A 20,365-nucleotide genomic window follows, 5' to 3' on the forward strand; every position below is an offset into this window, starting at 1 on the left:
CCCTGAGGCACGCAGGGTGCAGACAGAGCCTGGGGCTGAAGACACTTGCTGGCTGTACGGCCACCAGAAGGCTGCGGACCCATCTGAGCTGTGTGGTGCCTTTAACACTGTCCCAAAACTGCCTTTCAGGAGTAGGAGGTGAGTTAGAAGTCTTTCTGCTCTTAGCATTACTCCTGCTCTGCGGTCAGGAGCATCGCAGTAAGAGACGGCCTTCTCTCCCACCCTTCCTTCTGCAAGTAGGCTTTGCTGTGGCAATTTGCTGTCTCTGTCACGATGTCCCCGAGGTGGCCAGGCGTTTCACAGCTCTTTGGATCTGCGGGTTTTATCCTCCTGCAGCATGTCATGATGCACACGAGCCGTGGAGCCTCAGGAGGCAGCAGAGCAACAGCTCCAGCAGCTTTGGTCAGGTCAGCGGGGATGGATGTTGGCCGTGCACACGTGTGTGTTCACCCGTTGGTCTCCTCGACACAATGGGAGCCAGCGCGTGCTGTGCCACCAGCAGGAGAGCTGCCAGAGTACGTTCCAGCCTCCCGTCAGGTTCTGCAGGATCAACCAAATGAGCTCCTCGGCGGGTAGATAAATGGACTCGCATACAGGGATCACCTCTGTTTCGGGCAAGCTCGAGGGAACTGCAGGCAGGCTGGTCACAAGGATCTGTGTTCATCCTCATCCAGAGGGGAAAATGGAGATGCTCCAAGCAGTTTCCACTGAGCAGCAAGGCTGGCTGCAGCTGCCAGAACAATGGTTTCTTACATAGCCTTATACCTCTTGCACTGAAGAGCTGAATGATGCTCAGTGTTATGCCTGGGCCCAAGCAAGAAGGTTTGATTAATTATCTGATCATTGCTAATAAAATCAGCAATGCCATAGTCAGCCACAAAGTCCTGGGTCTTCTCTCCATCTTTAACTCTTCTTTCTATCTGCAGACCACAAGAGTGCTCAGTCCCTGAGGGGGAATAAACCTAAAGATTCATTCCTCCTTATGTCTAAAATCCAGCCGCTCCTTTTTTATCCTATGTAACCCAAAATGTGGATTTTTTATTATGTATTTTTCAAATGATAGCCCTGCGCTGCCTTCTAGGCTGCAATGACAGACAGGAGGCAGAAGGCTGCAACAGACAACTCGGGGGAAAAGCGTAATAGCTTCAGCATGTGTTCAAGCACGATCCAAGGGCTGGGTAGGGTTACCGCGGCTGGCCAGGTCCTGGAGGTGTGCCGGCAGGACTGGTGGCGCAAGTCCTCCTTGGTAAGAACTGCAGCGAACACTGTCCAAGCCATACCTAGGGAAAGCTTCAGCGCTGGTATTTAGGCACGGAACAAGAGGCTGCCAAGGCAGCACAGCGGGAAGCAGCCCTGTGCCCGCGGGCCTCGTGCTGGCCACGCAGCTCTCGTGCATCCTCGCAGGGCACAGGGCTGCCAGCACGGGATCGGCCTCGGCTTGCAGGAGTCACGGCATGTGCTGTGCGAAAGAGACATCGTGCCAAGCTGAGCCCAACGCTGCTCTGTGTGCTTGAAACGTCCCGTTCTCTCCTGCCGTGTGGATGCGCCAAGCTGAATTCACTCTAAATTAAATTTCACGGATAAGACTGTAGGCAGAGAAGGGTTTACATCCTCACCCTCCCAAGACAGCACCCTCTAGTAACAAAACAGATACACGTTGAGTCCGAGCGTGGTGATGACATGGTTAAAAGCCCAGTCCCTGCAGGACAGCGGGGTGCTGCCCAGCCACCTCAGGGGGCACCTGGCCACCACAGCACCCAAGTGATCAGCACGGTCTGGGTTTCTCAGCTGTCCTCCCTGTGGTTCCCAGCACAGACGTGGTGGCACCAGAAAGGCATTTCCCCTCTTGCAAGGATCCAAAAAGGAGCCATGACAGAGCAGCCCAGTGCTGGGGGACCCATGTGCCCAACTGCCCCGAGCTGTCCCTGCCCATCGGCACCTGCTGTGGGGTGACTCAGGAAGGGCTCAGCAGTGCCGGCAGACAGCTGAGGTGAGCAGCCAGCAAATGTCCTCCTTCCACCGCCATGAGGGAGAAGGAAGCGGCCGTGAGCAGCGAAGGAGGCACCAAGCAGCCCTGTCGGGCTCGTAAGGGTGTAACGATGCTCGCATTACCTCCTTGTCATGGAGATCTTCACAATATGTAACTCAAGGTCTCTCCAGGTTTGATTAGAAACAGACACCCCAAACTTTGCATTGAAACTTTGAGGCCATCTCCAGTTACAGGAAGTCTGGGCATATCCATATGCAGATGTATGCAATTTGTTTCACTTCAGCATTTAGCACGACTGTTTTGAGGTCAGGGATCCTGTTCCTGGGGAATGAGAGTTACTCCTCGGGACGCTCAGCCGAGGGTGGATGCATGCCACCCCTGCCCTACGCCACCATCCATGCTCGCGGCCTCCTCCTTCATCCCGGCGCTGCTGTGGGCGCCATCTTCTGCTGGGAGGCCTTCGGACAACGGGTCAGGACACTCAGGGACAGCCTGACCACGTCCCTGCTGAGACCCTCAGGGCTGAGCGGGCAGTGGACGCCCTGATGGGGAAGCCCACCATGTGCTGCTTGCAGCAGGGAGAAAAATGATTGCGGCTCTTGCAGGGCAGGCCGGGAGAGCAGAGCAGGCCCAGAGTTTTTCTGTGCGCACAGGCATGTGTGGAGGGTGTTTTGCAGCCCTGCCATGACCACCTCGAGGACAAGGTGCTGCCTTGCTGCCTGCTGACTCCGGTTGGGATTTGGGCAGGATCTCCCAGGGGCCATCTGCGTACCCGTGTGTTTTTGTTTTTGTTTTCCCTGGTTTTGAGATGATTTTCCTCCTGTGACTTTCTACACACAGACCTCATGGTGTGGTAGGAGGCTGGGTAGAAAAAAAAGAAAAGAAAAAGAAAAAGAAAAAGAAAAAGAAAAAGAAAAAGAAAAGAAAAGAAAAGAAAAGAAAAGAAAAGAAAAGAAAAGAAAAGAAAAGAAAAGAAAAGAAAAGAAAAGAAAAGAAAAGAAAAGAAAAGAAAAGAAAAGAAAAGAAAAGAAAAGAAAAGAAAAGAAAAGAAAAGAAAAGAAAAGAAAAGAAAAGAAAAGAGAAAGAAAAAGAAGAAAAAGAAAAAAAAAGAAAAAGAAAGAAAAGAAAAAAGAATAAAAAGAAAAAAAAGAAAAGGAAATGGAAAAAGGAAATGGAAAAAGGAAACGGAAAGGAAGGGATGGGAAGGGATGGGAAGGGATGGGAAAGGAAGGGAAAGGAAAGGAAAGGAAAGGAAAGGAAAGGAAAGGAAAGGAAAGGAAAGGAAAGGAAAGGAAAGGAAAGGAAAGGAAAGGAAAGGAAAGGAAAGGAAAGGAAAGGAAAGGAAAGGAAAGGAAAGGAAAGGAAAGGAAAGGAAAGGAAAGGAAAGGAAAGGAAAGGAAAGGAAAGGAAAGGAAAGGAAAGGAAAGGAAAGGAAAGGAAAGGAAAGGAAAGGAAAGGAAAGAGAACAGGGAAAATTTCATGGAATACTTTATTTATTACTCCATTTCTGCTGATTCTCATAGGCTGTTGCTGCAGACTTTCTGGAGCTGTCTTATTATGATTGCTGTGGAAAATAATAAATTTCATTGCCGTAGCAGGTGACTTACCCAGGTCCCAGTGCGCAGGGTGCATAAATTGTGACAAATCCTCCTAGGGACCAATGCAGAGAATTGAGATAGATGAGATAAGGCTTACTTGAGCTCCTCAAAAGTCTGAGAGACCAGGGTTAGAAAACACAATATGTCCTACTGAAGGCACAGTGGAGTGGTAGTGGCAAATAGCTCCCTCATCTCCAGTGCCAGTCTGAGCCCTGGCCGGGACTCTTCTGCACTAACTAGGCAATTTCTTTCTCAAATCCCTCATATCTTATCCTCCCACATTTAACTTTGTGTCTTCCTGCCCTTGTGCCTGAGTGATGGCCACATTTCATCCTTCCCCTTTCTGCCAAATTGCCTTGACGCGTCCTTTCAGCTGTGAGACTGAGGATGGGGCGAGGGCACGGGCACGCAGACCTCCTCTCAGATCCACTCCTTTGTAAAGCTGTGACAGAGCTCTTAACGAATAGCAAAACTACATGTAAATGGTGAATTAGGGAGAGCAATGACGTAACTGGGGATGAGTGCTGGAAAAAATGGGGATTTCCAAAGATATTGGCAAAGATGTCCGGGTTAGCATGAATGACCTTGGAGACGACAGCACAGAAGACTCCCAAGGGAAAGCTCCCTGTCGGGCAGTCATTAGATGGTGGGGTTGTTTCTCAGAAAGACTGATCCTGGACTTAGAACATTTGAAAATAGACCAGTGTGAAATTAATTTAAAAAAAAAAAAAAAGGCTCCTGTTTTCCCTGTTCCCCCTCACCATCACCACCTGTCTGTCTCTCTCAAAGGCCTGTCGAGTTGTTGAAACTCCTGGTTGAACCAAACAACTGACCATAAGATTTACACCCACCTCCTTCTCTCTCTCTCCCTCCCCAAACAGGTAAAGAGAGCGGCTTGGGAGAGGCCGACTTGCAGCCGAGCGCCGACCCTTCGGGCATGGACAGCAGCTACCTCAGCGTGAAGGAGGCCGGGGTGAAAGTCTCCCAGGACAGGGCCAGCACGGACCTCCCCAGCCCCATGGACAAGGCGGACTCAGAGAGCAACAAGGGCAAAAAGCGGAGGAACCGCACCACCTTCACCAGCTACCAGCTGGAGGAGCTGGAGAAGGTCTTCCAGAAGACCCACTACCCGGACGTCTATGCCAGGGAGCAGCTAGCCATGAGGACAGACCTCACCGAGGCTCGAGTGCAGGTAACGGGGATGCAGCCAGCTATTTACTTCGGCTGCTGGGTGCAGCCCTGCATTTCCCAGGGACACGTCACAAGTGCTGGTGGGCATGGGGCAGCAGCACGGGATACCGACTTTAACTCCTGATGTAAGGACCAAGCTGAGCCAGAGCAGGCTGTCCTCCCTGGCCAGCCTGGTCTCCCTCAGGAGTTATGGGCAAGATCAGGCACAGAGCCCAGGCAGGAAAGTGGCAGCTCTGGGTTTATCCATCACAAGTGGTGAAATAGCAGCTGGCGATGCCCGGAGCAGTGTGTGTGCCAGCAGCAGGCACAGCATGGCCATGCCATGTGTGAATGGGGTGGTGGCATCCTGCCTGCCCCCTCTGACCCCAGGACAGACCCCTTCTCTGCATGCTGCTGCTAGGACACAGAAACCAACCTGCAGAGGTGTGCAGTGGGCATTGCTTTCATGTAGCTCCTGCACAGTGCGCTTATCCTGTGCCTTTCTCCTCCTCTTCAATGTTTTGGGCTGCAGAGACCCAGTAAGGGCTCCTGCTTGGCACCAGCAACTGCCTGAGCTTCTCGAGCCCAGCCAGGGCTGCCACAGCTTCCCTTGGTGGTGGTGAAGCCAGGGCAGGGAGACAAGGAAGACTGAGGCCGGCAAAGGAAGGGGGAAGGCATGAGGAAGCCTTGCGGGCTTCCTTCTGTGTCCAGGCAGCACTGTCCCTCACCAGCAGCATCAGCTTCAGAGCCCTGGGCAGGGGAGGGATGAAATGGGATGGCATGGCATGGCATGGCATGGCATGGCAGGGGGCTTCACAGCCAGGGAGCACAACGCCTCATCCAGCCCCCTTCAGAGACAGCCTTATGATTGCTGGGGCTCTTAATGAAATCTTGTCAGCGGTGCCCCTGTGATGCGGCGGGGGCTTGAAAGTGAGAGGGAAATGTCAAACTTGGCTGTAGTGAAATCACCGCCTTGGAAAAAAAAAAAAAAGAAAAGAAAAAAAGCAAAGCAAAGCAAGAAGTAATATATCTTGATCCCTTTTCCCCCATAAAACCCTGGGAGGCTGGTGGAAGGAGCGGAAAGACTGAGCTAAGCCTGCAGGAAATTAAACATGAAATGAAAACAAGCTCAAGTTATTCAATTCTCTCATCCCAGGCTCCAATTTCCCATTCCAGGCCACTGATAAAATGGTGTCCAGTTTCAGCGCTCAAGGATGAATTCTGGCTCTGTTCTTGCAAAGGGCTGGTGGCCATCTCCAGGAAGAGGGGAGACAGCCTGGCCTTCAGCAGGGGGACGGTCCTGGAGACAGACAGACAGACAGACAGACAGACAGACAGACCGAGCCGAGGGAGGAGGAGGCAGGGATGGGGAGAGATGGCGCTGCAAGGGGGCGAGCAGCCAGGAAGGAGGAGAGCTTGCTTTCATCCTGGGGAAGGACCAAAGTGACGGTGCAGCCCCTGAGTGGTCCCCAGCGATGGCCAGGGGTGCTGAGGCCTCAGCACCCCCACCTGCGCCCTGCCAGCGGGGCGGTGGGGGACAGCAGGGGAGCAGGGGGCAAGAGCTGTGCAATTTGTTTCACGCCCTCCCCAGCCCCGCCGCCCCCCGCGGCACGTCAGCGGCGCGTGCATATGGATTTAGGCACCAGCATATGGCCGCATGTTTATGGAGACATGAAACGTTCTCGGTTCTGTAGATTTTTATAGGGCTGATTTGGTACATCGGTGCTTATCAAAGCCCTGTCTGCAGGAGTCAGGTCCACACCATTCGCCTGCGCTCCCGCCCTGATCGTTAACAATGGGGCACAGCCCGCAGCCCCCACATGGACACAATGCCACAGCCCCAGTGGGCATGTCCCGCACAGGCGGCACCTCGGCTGAAGGTAACAGAAAATGCACGCTTGTTGCTCCTTTAGATGTCCTTTTAAAAAGCAGGTGTCTTCCGAGAGCGAGGGAGCCAGGAACACGTAGCCGTGTCTCAGTGGATGTCTGTGCATCACCCACTGCCCTGCCCACCCTGCTTCCCTCGAAGCGCCACCTCCCAGCGCCACAGCCACCGAAGATGCTCTGCCACGAGCCTGCAGTTCGGGACTGCCAGTTCAGGCCACTTTGCTCTGTCGCCACCAGAACACCCAAGGCAAAAAGGCAGGGGCCTGGGGAACGCTCGGGCCACGCAGGTGAGGGGGGGATGCAGGGCAGTGCAGGTGAGCGGCTCGCCAGGCGGGGACGGCGGCATGTGCCCGGCATATGTGTGCCCCGGCACTGCGCCCGGCAGCTCCCTACCTGCTCCGCGCCCCTCTGAGCACAGCGGGGCCTCTGCCGCCCCGCGAGGAGCCGGGTCACCACCACGGGCTTTGAATCTGCAGATCAAAGCGGTGTGAGCCCGGCCAGCCCTGGGACTGGCCTGCAGCTGGGCTGGAGTGGCTGTGCCAAGAGGAGGGAGAAGAAAAGCAGACGGATGCCTGGGGCACCCGGCCCGCTCCAGTAGGACGCTCCGCATGCATGGCGTGGGATGATACTAGGATCCTTCTGCTGGTTTCATTGCACCCTCTGGAAATCCTCTTAGGATGGAAGTCGCGCCCATTTGAAAGCCTCATGTAGCACAAATCCTTGGGCTAGTTTCTTCCTGGACAAGTTTCTAGCTTGCCCGACTTCACTGCCTGGCTTGCCCCGCTGCCCTCCGAGGACAGGAGCATCCCGAAGGGGCTCCCATTTCTGCAGCAGCCCGTGAAGCCCTGGCTGAGCACTGGCATCACCACGCTGAGCTGTGGCTTGCAGGCACCCCCCCCCCCACACCCCCCCCCGGTCACCGTGCAAAACTCGAAGCAGAAGCTCCCGGACCGCTCCTTTCATGCACTGGCGTGACCTGCACAACCCAGCCCCTGGTGATCGCACGCATCGCTCAGTGCCTTCAAAGCAGCTCGTGATTGATGTGTTTCCCTGACTCACAGGCTTCAAGAGGCTTTGAAGACACTGGGCCAGGCTCTGATCTCTCTTATGCTGATGCAAATCAGGAGCAATGCTGCTGACAACAGTGCAATAATCCACACTGATGTCAAGCCAGTAAAAATAAGAGCAGAAACAGCGTTTTGGTCTTTCTGCTGCCTCGAAGGCATCTGAGCAGCACTGTGAAGCAGAGAGCTACAAACCCTACAAAGCAAATTAGGTGCAAAGCAGGGCACAAGAAACACTGTAGAAGTTCACTTGTCATTTCCCAGAGCCAAGAAAAGAAGGGATGCTGCACCTTTTTTTTTTTTAAAAAAAAAAAAAAAAGTTAAGAGAAGGAAGACGGAGAGTCCAGTGGGAAACACAAATTCTCAGCTGATGGCATCGTCACAGCCAGGACTGGGGCAAGCCCCAGTGCCACCGGTTCCAGCCTGGCACCAGCGCACCCAGATGAATTTGCACTTCTTGTCTGGGACTGGCTGGCACCGTGAGCGCTGCTGGCAGCAGCCAGACACGGGGAAGCTGCCTTCTCCTGGGGTAAAGCCGGCTGCTGGACGCAGGAGCTGCTGGTGGCCCCAGCCAGGCCCCAGTGTCCAAAGCTGGGCTCCAAATTTTGCCCGGGTGCTCCCAGCCTGGACTGCAGGCCGGTCCCAGCCCTACCGGCGAAGCTCCCGGTGCCCCCCTGCTCACAGCCCCGTGTCCCCCTCTCGCCCCCAGGTGTGGTTCCAGAACCGGCGAGCGAAATGGCGCAAGCGGGAGCGGTTCGGCCAGATGCAGCAGGTCCGGACCCACTTCTCCACCGCCTACGAGCTGCCCCTGCTCACCCGCGCCGAGAACTACGCCCAGGTGAGTGCGTGTCCCGCCCTGGTCTGTCCGTCCGTCACTGCTCTGCTCCAAGTCACGCTTCGCTCACCTGGGGGGGGGGGACGGGGCGCTCCCTCCCCAGGCCCTGATGCTCCTTTCCCCCCTCCCCACAGATCCAGAACCCCTCCTGGATCGGCAACAACGGCGCTGCCTCCCCCGTGCCCGCCTGCGTGGTCCCCTGCGAGCCGGTGCCCTCCTGCATGTCCCCCCACGCTCATCCCCACACGGCCGGCGGCGTCTCCGACTTTCTCGGCGTCTCCGGCGCCGGCGGCCACGTGGGCCAGACGCACGTGGGAGGCCTCTTCGGCACGGCCGGCATCGGCCCCGGCCTCAACGGCTACGAGCTGAACAGCGAGCCGGACCGCAAGACCTCCAGCATCGCTGCCCTGCGGATGAAGGCGAAGGAGCACAGCGCCGCGATCTCCTGGGCGACATGACAGGGCTGCGGCCCAGCGCCTCGGGACACCGCGAGAGCCAGCGGGGACAGCCGGACAGAGCCGCCCGCCGGGACTCCAGCCCGCCCTTGCCTCCTCGGGGATGTGAACGCAGCACTTTTAGCTACCCTAGGTGTATAAAGGACGTGTGTTAACGTAAGTGGCGTGTTCCCAGCACGGACACGGGCAGCTCCCGGCTCTCCAGGGTCAGGCCGGGGAAAGGCGGGCACTGCTCCCGCCGCCACCCGGTCTGGGGGTGTCCCCTGCCACCGCCACCTCCCCAGGAACCTGGGCGTCTTTTCTCCCCGCTCCTTTCTCTGTCACCAGATCTGCCTTTCTGGAGAGCAAGAGCCCGCCGGCATCCCCAGCGGCTTGCCCCATCCCACCCCCCACACACGCACCCCTTCCCCGCCTGATCTGCCAGCAGCGAGGCTCAGATCTCGTCTGCCCCGGGCAGGGGACAGGACGGGGACTCTGGCACCAGCAAAGAGACACTTCTCAGGCTGCTCCTGTCCTCCTCGCAGGAGCCATGACTTCCCACAGCCAAACAGGGCTGGGAGAACACCAAGGGCTAGAAAGGAGGTGACACCACCCCGCCTCCTGCCATCCTGCTTCCTCCGCGTCCCATCCCGCAGCCAGAGGAGAAGCAAGGAGCCATGGAGGCACATGAAGGGGATGCCTCCTGCCAGCAGGCACAGTGCCACCACACCACAGGGCCTTGCTGGCTCTCCGGCCACCCAGCCAGAAAAGTGTCCAGGAGGTGACAGCTGCCTGGCACCGCCGGCGGCCCTGCAGAAGGTGACACCCCCACGGGCACCTGGGGTTTGCTCCGTGATTGTCGTGGCCATTGTGGTGCACGGTGGGGCAGCAAAACCTTTCCCCTGGCTTTTACTGGGTCAGGAATCACTGCCCTCTGACAGCAACAACAGGTCCCCAGAGACCCCACTGAGGAACAGCTCAAGCGGCAGTGCACAGGGCAGGGAGGGCATCGAAATCCTCGTCCACCTGGTCCCGGGGCCAGCCTCGTGTGACAACCGCCCTTCCCATCGCCCCCACACCCAGGGCCCCAGCACCAGCCCGCGGGGAGACACCGCAGCTCGCCCCGTTTGTCCCAGACAACATCCCTCCCACTCGCCCGCCCTCAGTTTTCTCCCCGAGTGCTCCCACCAGTTAAGTAAGGTCTCCTTTGCAAGGCTAAATTGTTCCCAAGCTGCCCAACGGTCTCGCAGTGCCAGGAATAATTTGCCTCGCTGGATGTCACCCGGGCACCAGCACCCACACCGCACGGCTATGCACTGAGCCTGAGCTTAATCAGCGAGGGAACTGTAGGGTTTTGCTCCCGTACAAATGTGTGTCACCTTGTCCTCCCTCCCTGTGCTCTGTACTGGGGGATCCCGTGGCTCCGTGTCCAGGGACATTTAGTGGTCCTGGAAAGGGCTCCAAATAGGCTACAACCAAATATCAGGGTTCAGGTTAACTGCATGCCGTATAAAAATATTTCTACAGTGCCTAGGCGTTGTTGTACACCACATAAATGATACATCAATGCTAGATCAAATGTAACATATATTTATTGGAATACGAAAAGACCGGTAGTACTGTTTCTTTTCTATCTAAAAATGCTAAGAGATGCCTGGCTTGGTACTCATCAGGAACCAGCATGAAGTTAAGCAGACTACGCATATGACCTGGGCTTTTCCCATCCGAAGCAAACAAGACTTATGTCCCAGCCTAAACATTCAGCTAAGTAATTGGGCTAAAATGTGTTTCAGGTGCTAAAAACGATGCTGATCGCATGGGATCGCTGCCCAAACCTCTTTTTTCCCGCATGCACTGGCACCATTACAATCTAAAAATTGCATTGTGTACCAACTTTTTCCTTCCATCCATGGACACCCCAGACCTCCTTGTGTTAGAAAAGAGCCCTTTCCTGTGGTGCGGAGGGAAAGGTGTTTTCCACCGCAGTGTTCAGCCCCCGGAGGAGAAGTGGAGCCGAGGAGGGTGCAGCAGGCTGGGTGGGCATGGATGCTGCAGGACCCACAGGTACTGCTGGCTGCCCTGCTGGAGACCCGTGGCTATCCCAGGGCTTAGCTGCACTCTCTGCTGAAGTCTAAGGGTATTTCTTCCTCCTCAGTTTCACAGGGCCAGCATTTCACCCGTAGCAGCTCACGGGACGGAGTGCTGCATCCGCTGTCTCCTTGGAGAGGGCAGCCTCCTGGCAGCGCTACCGGCCTTAACAGAACCCCTGCTCTCTTACCTTAAAAACCCACGAGCAAAGCGTGCGCTGTCCTCCATCTATCCCGAGCACTGCCACGCGTGCCCAGCCCTGAGCCTGCCGGGGTGCACCAGGAGCGGGGAGCGCTGCTGCCCGGTGTGCCAGCACAGCCCCCCCTCGCCCACGGGTCAGTCCGGGTGGCTCGAGCGGCAAAAGCCTCGGGCAGCAGCTATTAGAGCAGTTTTTGAGCTGCGTGCATCTGTATTTACACGCATTTTTTAATTAATTTAAAAGTTTTTTTAAAAAAATATAGCTGTTAAATTAACAAGAAAAGCTGTATAAATATATATATATATATACTTTTATATATATATATGTATGTATCTTAACCTAGCCAGCCTGCGGCTACTGCATTTCTTAAGGGTCACAGGGTCAGTGCTGTTCTTGCAATCTCAAGCTATCACGATGATGCCTTTTTTTAATTATTATTATTATTTTAATACCTTCTGACTCTATTTATGACTTTCTTCTCTATTTATTTCTTATTTAGTCTTTTACTCCTGTCCATACATGGAGCCACAATTCCCTGGCTTGGATTTAAATGCCTTCGAAGCTGCGAGCTTCATCCCCAGCCACCACCAAAGCACCCCACGAGCCCCTGGCTGCCCCGTGGTGGCATCCTCTGTGGGTGCAGCGCCTGCAGCCCGGGCCAGGCTCCTGTCTGGGCACCCTCTCCAGCCTTACAGAGGTAGCAAAGCACTCTTCTGAGCAGCCCCAGCCATGCAGCAGGCTCCCTGCGAGGGGGCTGCCTGGGGTTAGAAATGCAAGGGACGTCCCAGGGGTTGGAGACGAGGAGCAGACAAGCGGGGAGAGCAGCGCGGGTTCCCAGCCGGGTGCTGCCAGCTGCCAAGCTCCCAGAGCAGCAGTTAGTGCTTCGATAGCTGCTGCAAGCCAGTGGTGACTTTACCATAGCTCCCCCTTACCCCCATGCCCATCCCCACAAAGCCCTTTGCTTCTCCGAACACCTCCTGCTGCCCAGGCGGGCTGCTGGCTACCGCAGCGCCCCGGCTCCGAAGGCTGCTGTCACCATGAGTCCAAGAGCAGTGGGGCAAGGCAGGGGCCGGGCCGTCCCTCCGGGGACATTTCCCACCACCAGCACAGCCCAGTGCTGCTTTCATCTGTACTGGGGCACATCTGGCCCAAGGCACAGGTATCATGGCAAGGCCACCAGCACTTGCGACGTGGCAGAGCTGCTGCACGCATGGTGTCCCCTGCACACGTGGAGAGGGGGGGCGAGGGGTTCCTCCAGTGGCGGGGGTGTTTTGGGGGGGGGAGGCCGGTTCCCCTGCTTCACAGAGCGCACCCAGGCTCGGCAGCGCGTTGTAAAACACTCTCCAAACAAACAAAGCCAAAAAGGTAGTTTCCTGCAAAAAAAAAAAAAAAAGGGTTGAAAAATAATCAGGCAGATGCAGAGACCCGTGTTTATTTTGCTGCTCTGACTGACACAACAAAAAGCAAACAGACCAAATTAGAAATTAAACCCAAATGGGAACGGGGGCCGAATCGAGCTGGAAGTCGTCCCCAGCCCTTTTCGGCTCGGGGAAGGGTCCTGGGAGGAGGCAGGGCGCAGCCTCGCACCCTGCTAGCTCCTTGCTGGTAACGCGACGCCCCGCTCCCCCACATAGCTAGGTAGGTAGGTAGAGCTAGGACTTTTGTACTACTGATTTTGAAGGACAGTTTTCAATGTGTAATAATATATCGGTTTAGGTGTGCAGTGTTTGAAAGAGAGACTGGGAGAAAGAAAGAAAACAAACCTCAATCAATATTACTGTTTTTTTTGTTGTAAAATATTGTAACCTTGTATAAACGCAAACTTTTTTTTTCTTTAGCTTAAAGGCCTGGGGTAGAACATATTAAAAAAATAAAAAAGTTTGAAAAAGTTCAGGAAAAAAGAATAAAAAAAATCATTAAAAACTGTTGCCATTGTGAGGTTTGTGCCATGCGATGTTAATGCCTATGCAGCCATGTATTACCAGTTAATTACAGTGGAATATTAAAAAAAGAAGAAACAGTCTTGCAGCTTGGTCCTTTCCCTGTTTTTTCAAAGTAAGTTATTGCACTTGCAGCAGCTTTTTTTGGGGGGGTGGGGGCTGGAATTTCTGGGCACCAATTTTTATTTTTCCTTTTTTTTTTTTTTTTTTAAAGGAGTGAAATTGCTGGGAAAGCCCCCACTTCCAAGGCCCCCTGGCTGAGGAGATACAAACACTGTTGTTGTTGTTTTGGTTTGCAATAAACTCCTTCTCTTCTCCGCTCTCAACTGGAATCTGTCTGTTTTGTTCCTGACTCATGACAGATGAAATGTGATCAGAGGGGCCTCCAAAATCTCACGTTAATTGAAGTTGGCAAAAAATACTAACAGTGCCCTTTTGAACTGCTGACACAGTGCAGAATGGATTAGCCGGGGGTAGATTAACAACAGGTGGCAGCTCACGGGCCCGCCGCCTCTGCCCCTACAGAGATGGCCGGCAGCCCCGCAGCCAGCACGGGGACACGCGGGGCTGCGGGGCACAGCCCTTTGGGATTTGCTTCCCCCTGCACAGAGTGGAGGGCTTGGCTGAGCCCCAGGGCTCCCAGCGCACGTCCCTTCCCTTCCCTTCCCTTCCCTTCCCTTGTCCCTCACCTTCCCATCGCTTGGCCGGCAGCACCAGCTCGGTTCAGCTGGAGCGTGGCTGTTTTCCATCTCGCAGAGAAACAGATAATGCAGGTGCTGTTGCAAGCTTATCCATTCCTCTCACTTGCAGAAGAAAAATTCCTTCCCTCCCCAAGCACTCGGAGCCAGATTCTCCAGATGTTGGCAAAGCTCTGACTATTGAGAGCCTGAAGCCAGCTTCAGTAACATCCTGGTCATATGGGTTTACATCAGAAATTGCTCCTGGCCCGAGTATTACCGAAGAGCTGAAAAGCCTCTCTTTAGACTCCAGATAGCGGCAGGACGCAGATTAGAAACGTGCCACTTCTGTCGCAGCCGCACTTTCCCACCGGTATTACAGGAGTTATTTAGAACAGACGGAAACATTTCTCACCGGGAGATGTGCCTACAGCACCTAGGTTAACATCTTCCTTCTCTGCTGGCAAATGTGACTTGGAGGCAGGGCAAAGTTCAGGCAGTTTTAATGAAAAACAATTTTCTCCTCCTGTAAACTAAACAGATTTGCCTTTTTTCTTCCTCTTTTTAAAAGCAGGTTATTAACCTTTAAGCAGATGGAGGTACAATAGTCTTCTCGTTGGCAGGAAAGGTAACAGCCACGCAAGGTGCATCTGCTTATGGCCAGATGGAGGCCACATGTAAAGGTGTTGCATTTAATCTGAGACAAACAAGTGTTTATTATTTGTGAAAGGATCTTCCACTTTCTCCTGCTTTTCAGTTCGTAACTTACTCACAGGGCAAAGACAGATGCTCCGAGTTAGCAATCTGCTCCTTTTGCTGCGGCCTTGCCGAATTCCTGGATCTCATTTTACAGTGCTTTCTGCTCCCAGCCTTCTCCCCCGTCTGTCTTTGTATGAAGTGTGGCAAATGGGGGATTGTTCCCCACCAGCCCTCAGCCAGAGGCACCCAGCACTGTCTGTGCCCAGCACACAGCTGAGACACGGCCCTCTCTCCCAAAGAAAGGTTTCACAAAAGAAGGACCAGTTAAGTTCTCAGGCGGCCAGACCATCAGGAAAGAAACAGCGTTTTGTCCTGAAGCCCTCGGGTATCTTACCAAAGGACTCACCCACCGGATGAGCAGAAGCGAGATGTTCACACTGTGCGGGTGGGTATCTACAAGCAGCACTTCACAGTCAGGCCCACTTCTTGTTATTTCTCTTTATACAACCTTTGTTCTCCCCCTGCCCACCTTACCCACTCTCTTCCCCACTCAGACAGTCCAGCACTGAGCACTGATCCAAGCTCACAGACCTACCGAGACCACGGCCAAGTTGCACTGATCTTAGCTCACAGCTATTGCAGAGCTGTCGTTCTTGGCTGGACAGGAACATTTCCTATTGATGCGAGTAAACTGGCGTTTAGAATGAGGAAAGGAAATTTGAAGAAGAATTACCGGATCCTTTTCCAGCCAAATGAAGACAGCGAACAGGCAACCTTGCAGGGAATACCTTTGAGCTGTGCTGCCTGTTTTCAGTCGGAAAACTCCCTGCGTGCTGCTAGCTCCATGCCACTCCACTTAATTGCATCAATTGTCGCTGTTATCCTTTAATGGGAAACATAACTCGCTTTCAAAGCAACCACAAGAAGCTGCAGACAGGGCAATCCTGAAGATCAGCAGAGGTGGGACTGCATTACAGCCATTTCCATCAGGCTGAAATTACACAGAGTGCACCAGGAATGTCTCTAAATGGCTTCAAGCCAGGACAGGCTGCAGCACGCTGACACTGAAAGTCAAGGCCAGCAGTCCTCTACCTTGGTATTGAGCTACCCAAGACTCCAAACAAAGCGTGGCTGTCACGCTAAAACATGGACTTAGGATCCTGGTGTTCAATCCTGTTTTCACCCGCACAGCTCCTAAGGCCACGGGTATATCACAGCTCCTCTCCACTTGCTCATCTGCAGTAACAGGTACGATGCCGGTCTTACTCAAGCAGGACGACTGTGGTGCTCAGTTTGTTGTTCTGCTCAGACACAGCAGTGGCAAGCATCAGAAAAAGAAGTTACGCTATCCTACATACGATCACACAGCATGACACACAACCGACAGATCCACAACTCAACAGCAAAGCAAAAACATTCCAGATGATTGTTCTGCTGAACAAATGCTCTCTCTCTCTATATATATATATATATATCAATTTTTGCAGGAGGGTGGAAGGGACTACCTGCTAATCAGATACCTTTCAGGTGCTACAGAAAGATCCTAAGTCTGTGTTCAAGGTTTCTGGTTGGTTTTGACAGGAACAAATTTTTGGGTCCTAAAAAAAATTTAAAAGTCAATATAGGTGGAACATTTCTCTAGTTTTTATTCTGCTCAACTGTTCAAGAACAGCCTGAAGTTAGCAAGTGGACCAGCTCAGTTTCTAGTAGTCATCTAAGATGACTTTGCGAAATATTTTTTTGCTTTAAGTACATGGAGGAAATGCTCCATGATTGCAAGAACCCCCTGTACAGAACATTTGGAGCTACATATTAGTTTATAAACATACTTTGCAGCAGTCTTAGCGAAAATTCAACATGCAACTCTTTAAGAATGATGAAAAAAAATCATACTTGCTCTGTCTTATCTCTCAGTAAGGCATTTAAAATCCATTTTCTCATCAGCACTGTCAGTTTGTTTTTCTTTCCTGTGTTGTGCTGTGGTGGTGTTGTGGCAGTAGCTTCCATGTGAAAGGGACGGACAGGAGATTTCTGCAGTACAAATTAACCCTTCTGAGATCTTTCCTGATGCAAAGACGCACTACCTGTGGTAAGTACGCAGGGTGCCAGACACTCGTTATGGAGCTTTCAGCATAGGGAAGAACTAGTTTCCGCAGTAAAGCGTATTTGAACTGCACAAGCAGAATTAAGATGGGCATTCAAGGGCAGGAGCTGGAGATGGCAAGAGGAAGTAATTCCTAATGTTAGGGCTCGAACTGGCATCCCCTGAAATGAGCCAGTGGGCCCGTGAGGAAGGGAAGAGTCACCACACTGCAGGGGGAGTTGGTGATGCTAAAAATATATATCCTTATGACTTACCATGACTGGCGGCACGCACACTGTGGTACATCATACCCCATAAAGCAGCAAGGTGTGTCCTTCACAGGCCCTTTTGCAGCATGCTTGGTAGGGATTGTGCTGGAACAAAGAGCTGCTACCACACCAAATTCCACCATTATGATGATTCAGCCAAAGCTCTTTTCTCAAAAACACAATTTTTCAACATTGGCTGTCCCTCTCCACAAAAAGAGAAAGGATTTGCTCCCTGTTTCTTCAAGATAAATGCCACTGTCTAATCTTGGTAGAAAGTTAGAGCAACAACTAGTTGCTTGAAAAAGGTGAGTGGGATGAATTCATGCAGAGCAAACTTCCACTTCAAAGACAACCATCTCACTGCTTACAGGCAAGACAAAATATTGACAGGTCCTGCTAAAGTACATTGTGGATATTCAAGTTTAACAGAGATTTATGTAGCAAAACAGCCTGTCATTGCAATTCTCCTTGTAAATGCAGTCGTGTTTCCTGATGTATACCAACGCAGCTCAGAAAGTGAAATACAACAAATGCTCCTTGGATTTACCTTTTAATATACCAATATTAAACTCTTTTGATAACATATATACAATGAAAAGTTAACAACAATCTTAATTTAACGACTGACAACAAAACCATTCCAAATCAGTCATACAGGTACATCTTACCTTTACAGGTTTTGAACCAACAAAACCAAAACAAATATAAATGTAGTGGGGAAGTAGGCCATTTTACTTTCTTTTTTTTTTTTTTAACCAGTCAATTGCCCATTTTTCTCTATGGCACAGAGAAAAATTACCATTTAAGTGAGACAGACCTATAAAAGCAACTGTAAAGTGCTAAAAGACAAAACGTGACTGATACCGGTCACTTGGCATTTTGAGGAAGGGGAGCCCACTCAGATACTCTGGGATGCAGACACAAGGACCTGTTGCCTTTTACTGACTTGAGACCACAGACCAGTTTAGGAGGGTTGGCTAGGCTGCCCCCACCTGAAAATAATCCACCAACTATTTGAAATCCTCCATGTCTTTTAAGACGCTGTGCAAAACGTGGATTTCTGGCTTTACTGAGAAAGAAGCAAGAAATCACAGCAGCTTCACAACTTTGTGTAAGGAAGATGCTACAACTCAGTTATATCGCCAAGCTGAGATCAGCCCCAAAAGAAAGGCTAAAATTCAAGTGACCACTACACTTTCACAGCCACCCTTTTAAAGTAAACTTCTTAGAATAAATATGCTGAGCTTCTCTTGATGCTCAAGCACCAGGGCATAAAGCGACAGAAAGATTCAGAAGATTCATGTGAATGAACATACGATACTGCGAAGGAGAAATAGCAAGCAACAAACCTTCCTCGATCTTGTGATACCCACTGTGCTGAAGCAGTTTTTGTCACTGCAAAAGCTGTCCTCCTAGCTCCCTTACACCCGCTCCCACAGCAAATTCGGAATGAAACAAAGACTACAGTGAAAAGCATTTACTAGTAATTAAACGTTCCCAGAGTTTCGGACGATACAGTTTACAGGCACATCCCAGGGGAGTTATGAAGTGAAGCATCCCCTCAGAGCTATTGTTCCAATATGATTTTCATTCACAGCACATCCACTGCGTTGGGCAATAAGATAAGTCTTAGTGGGGGTGAGACAAATAGGAGCAGATGTTTCCTGTTTCTAGCCTGACTTTCATTTGGTTTCTGTCATTGCTGCCTATCCAGCTTAGGAGAGGGGGTGAACTGTGATGCCTAACACTTGTCCTATTGTTTGGGGTTTGGCAAAATCTGAGGAATAAGGCTGCTCAGAGTAGAACAGAAAAACAGCCCTTCGAGTAGGATATCCCTGTAACTGGCAGCAACGGAGGTTTCAAAAGACAGCCAAATCACCCTTATCTGGTAACAGACGTTTTATCAGCGGAGCTGAAAAAGAGATTCTTTTCTCAGCCCAACGTGGTATTGTCTTTAATATCAACGGACAAGAGGTAATGGTCCAAGCAATTTTACTTCTACCTTTGCTGCATTTAATTTTCTAATTCAGGTTAATTTCAGTACTGAGAAACAATTCCAATGCTTTTAAGAAACGTAAAGCTTCTCCAAAAGCTTTCCTAAGCAGCATGTTTCAGTGGCAGCCTGTAGCAATGGGTTCCTTAGTTAAATTACAAGCTAAGACCCAGCAGTTTTTCCAACAGTAATTTACAGGAGTTTGCAAGTGTGTGTTAGTGTCTTGTGTGTACACAGACCCCTGCACATCAAAGCTTTAACTGGGAGTTTCTGTAAATTGAAGGTTTTTACAAGTCAGTACTACAACACACTGCTTGCTGAAGAGGATTCAGATGTTAAAACTTGACTTCATAGCTGCTGTTCCAATGTACGGCTACGATGTAGAACTATTACCTGGCTGTTCTGTTTTGCTAATGAAAAGCAAACATAAAAGATACTTCTCTGTGTAATACTCATTTTAACACAGTCCTGGTCTCTTGCATGGATGTAGCAGAAAACCTGAGATTTATGCAGAAAGAAGAGCTGCAGCATTTGGAGCTGTATCCTGCAGGTCTCTCTGCATTAAAAAGACCATCCTCCCAGCTGCTGTTTGTCTCTATTCACGTAAAAAATAAGTAACACAAAATGTTTTGCCCTTTAAACAATGTGATAAACACAGATTTTTGTTGTCGATGTTGTAAAAAAAACCAAACAAACAACTAAACTAAACATTTGTCCCACTATGCAGAAAAACAGGTTTGGTATTCAATTAAGCCCACAATTAAGCTCAAAAGTTGTAGGCCCACCTATGGCCCGGGAAATAAGCTCCTCCCAAAAGAGAGCACCTATATATTCCAGGCAGTTGTTTCAAATGTACGGATGCTTAGGAATCAGAGGACTGCAGCACATTCGATAGAAGAGGTCGCTCATGCCACAGAGAGCGAGATTCAGTTTTATTCTCCCAGGTGCACAGCCTCCTTTGGAGAAAAGTGTCTGACATTTCTGGTAGGACCCATGAATATATTCAATCCTCTGTGAGCAACAGAGAGTTAGTTGTTCAGCTTTCCATTCCGCCTTTGTGCAATATAAAAGTAAGACAATATACTAAAATACAACTTTAATTCCCGTTTCCCTTGGGTGTAACCCACTCTAGAGTTTTTTTTTTTTCTTCAGGGCCTTATATTCCACCTTTTCCACCGGTGTTTTCAGCACTCAGGTTTGTGTCACAGCTGCCATTACAAGCTGCCGATATTGGGAAAGCTCTTCAGTTTCTCAGGAAAGTCATCTTTGTACAGGACAGGGTCGGCACGGTGCTCCACCACTTTCAGAGGCATGGTCCCAAAGACAGAGGCAAACTTATTGATGCATTCAGATCTGGTGAAAGGGAAAGCAGTGTGATTAAGAACCACAATAACTGGGCTGGCTACCAGCTCCCACACCAACATAACTGGTAGGAAAAC

General features: G+C 51.3%; 2 protein-coding genes across 8 annotated transcripts in view; one reads left to right on the forward strand and one right to left on the reverse strand.

The window, feature by feature from the left end:
• ALX4 (ALX homeobox 4) overlaps nucleotides 1–19,634 on the forward strand; it is a 39,207-nt gene extending 19,573 nt beyond the window's left edge. For 3 of the 4 annotated variants that reach the window (XM_080594609.1, XM_080594612.1, XM_080594611.1), the window contains 3 exons: nucleotides 4,470–4,780; nucleotides 8,419–8,547; nucleotides 8,679–9,137. In XM_080594609.1, the coding sequence (XP_080450735.1) occupies nucleotides 4,470–4,780; nucleotides 8,419–8,547; nucleotides 8,679–9,002 (764 nt within the window). In that variant the 3' untranslated portion in view covers nucleotides 9,003–9,137. Of the gene's footprint in view, nucleotides 1–4,469; nucleotides 4,781–8,418; nucleotides 8,548–8,678 lie in introns of all 4 variants that reach the window. The other variant, XM_080594610.1, reaches the window with a different exon arrangement.
• The window catches only part of EXT2 (exostosin glycosyltransferase 2), a 72,626-nt gene continuing 69,731 nt past the window's right edge, over nucleotides 17,471–20,365 (reverse strand). For all 4 annotated transcript variants that reach the window (XM_080594581.1, XM_080594580.1, XM_080594579.1 and 1 more), the window contains one exon: nucleotides 17,471–20,279. In XM_080594581.1, the coding sequence (XP_080450707.1) occupies nucleotides 20,141–20,279 (139 nt within the window). In that variant the 3' untranslated portion in view covers nucleotides 17,471–20,140. The remainder of the gene's footprint in view (nucleotides 20,280–20,365) is intronic.

The sequence above is a fragment of the Anser brachyrhynchus genome (genome assembly GCF_964034855.1).
Source record: "Anser brachyrhynchus genome assembly, chromosome: 5".
Taxonomy (NCBI): Eukaryota; Metazoa; Chordata; class Aves; order Anseriformes; family Anatidae; genus Anser; species Anser brachyrhynchus.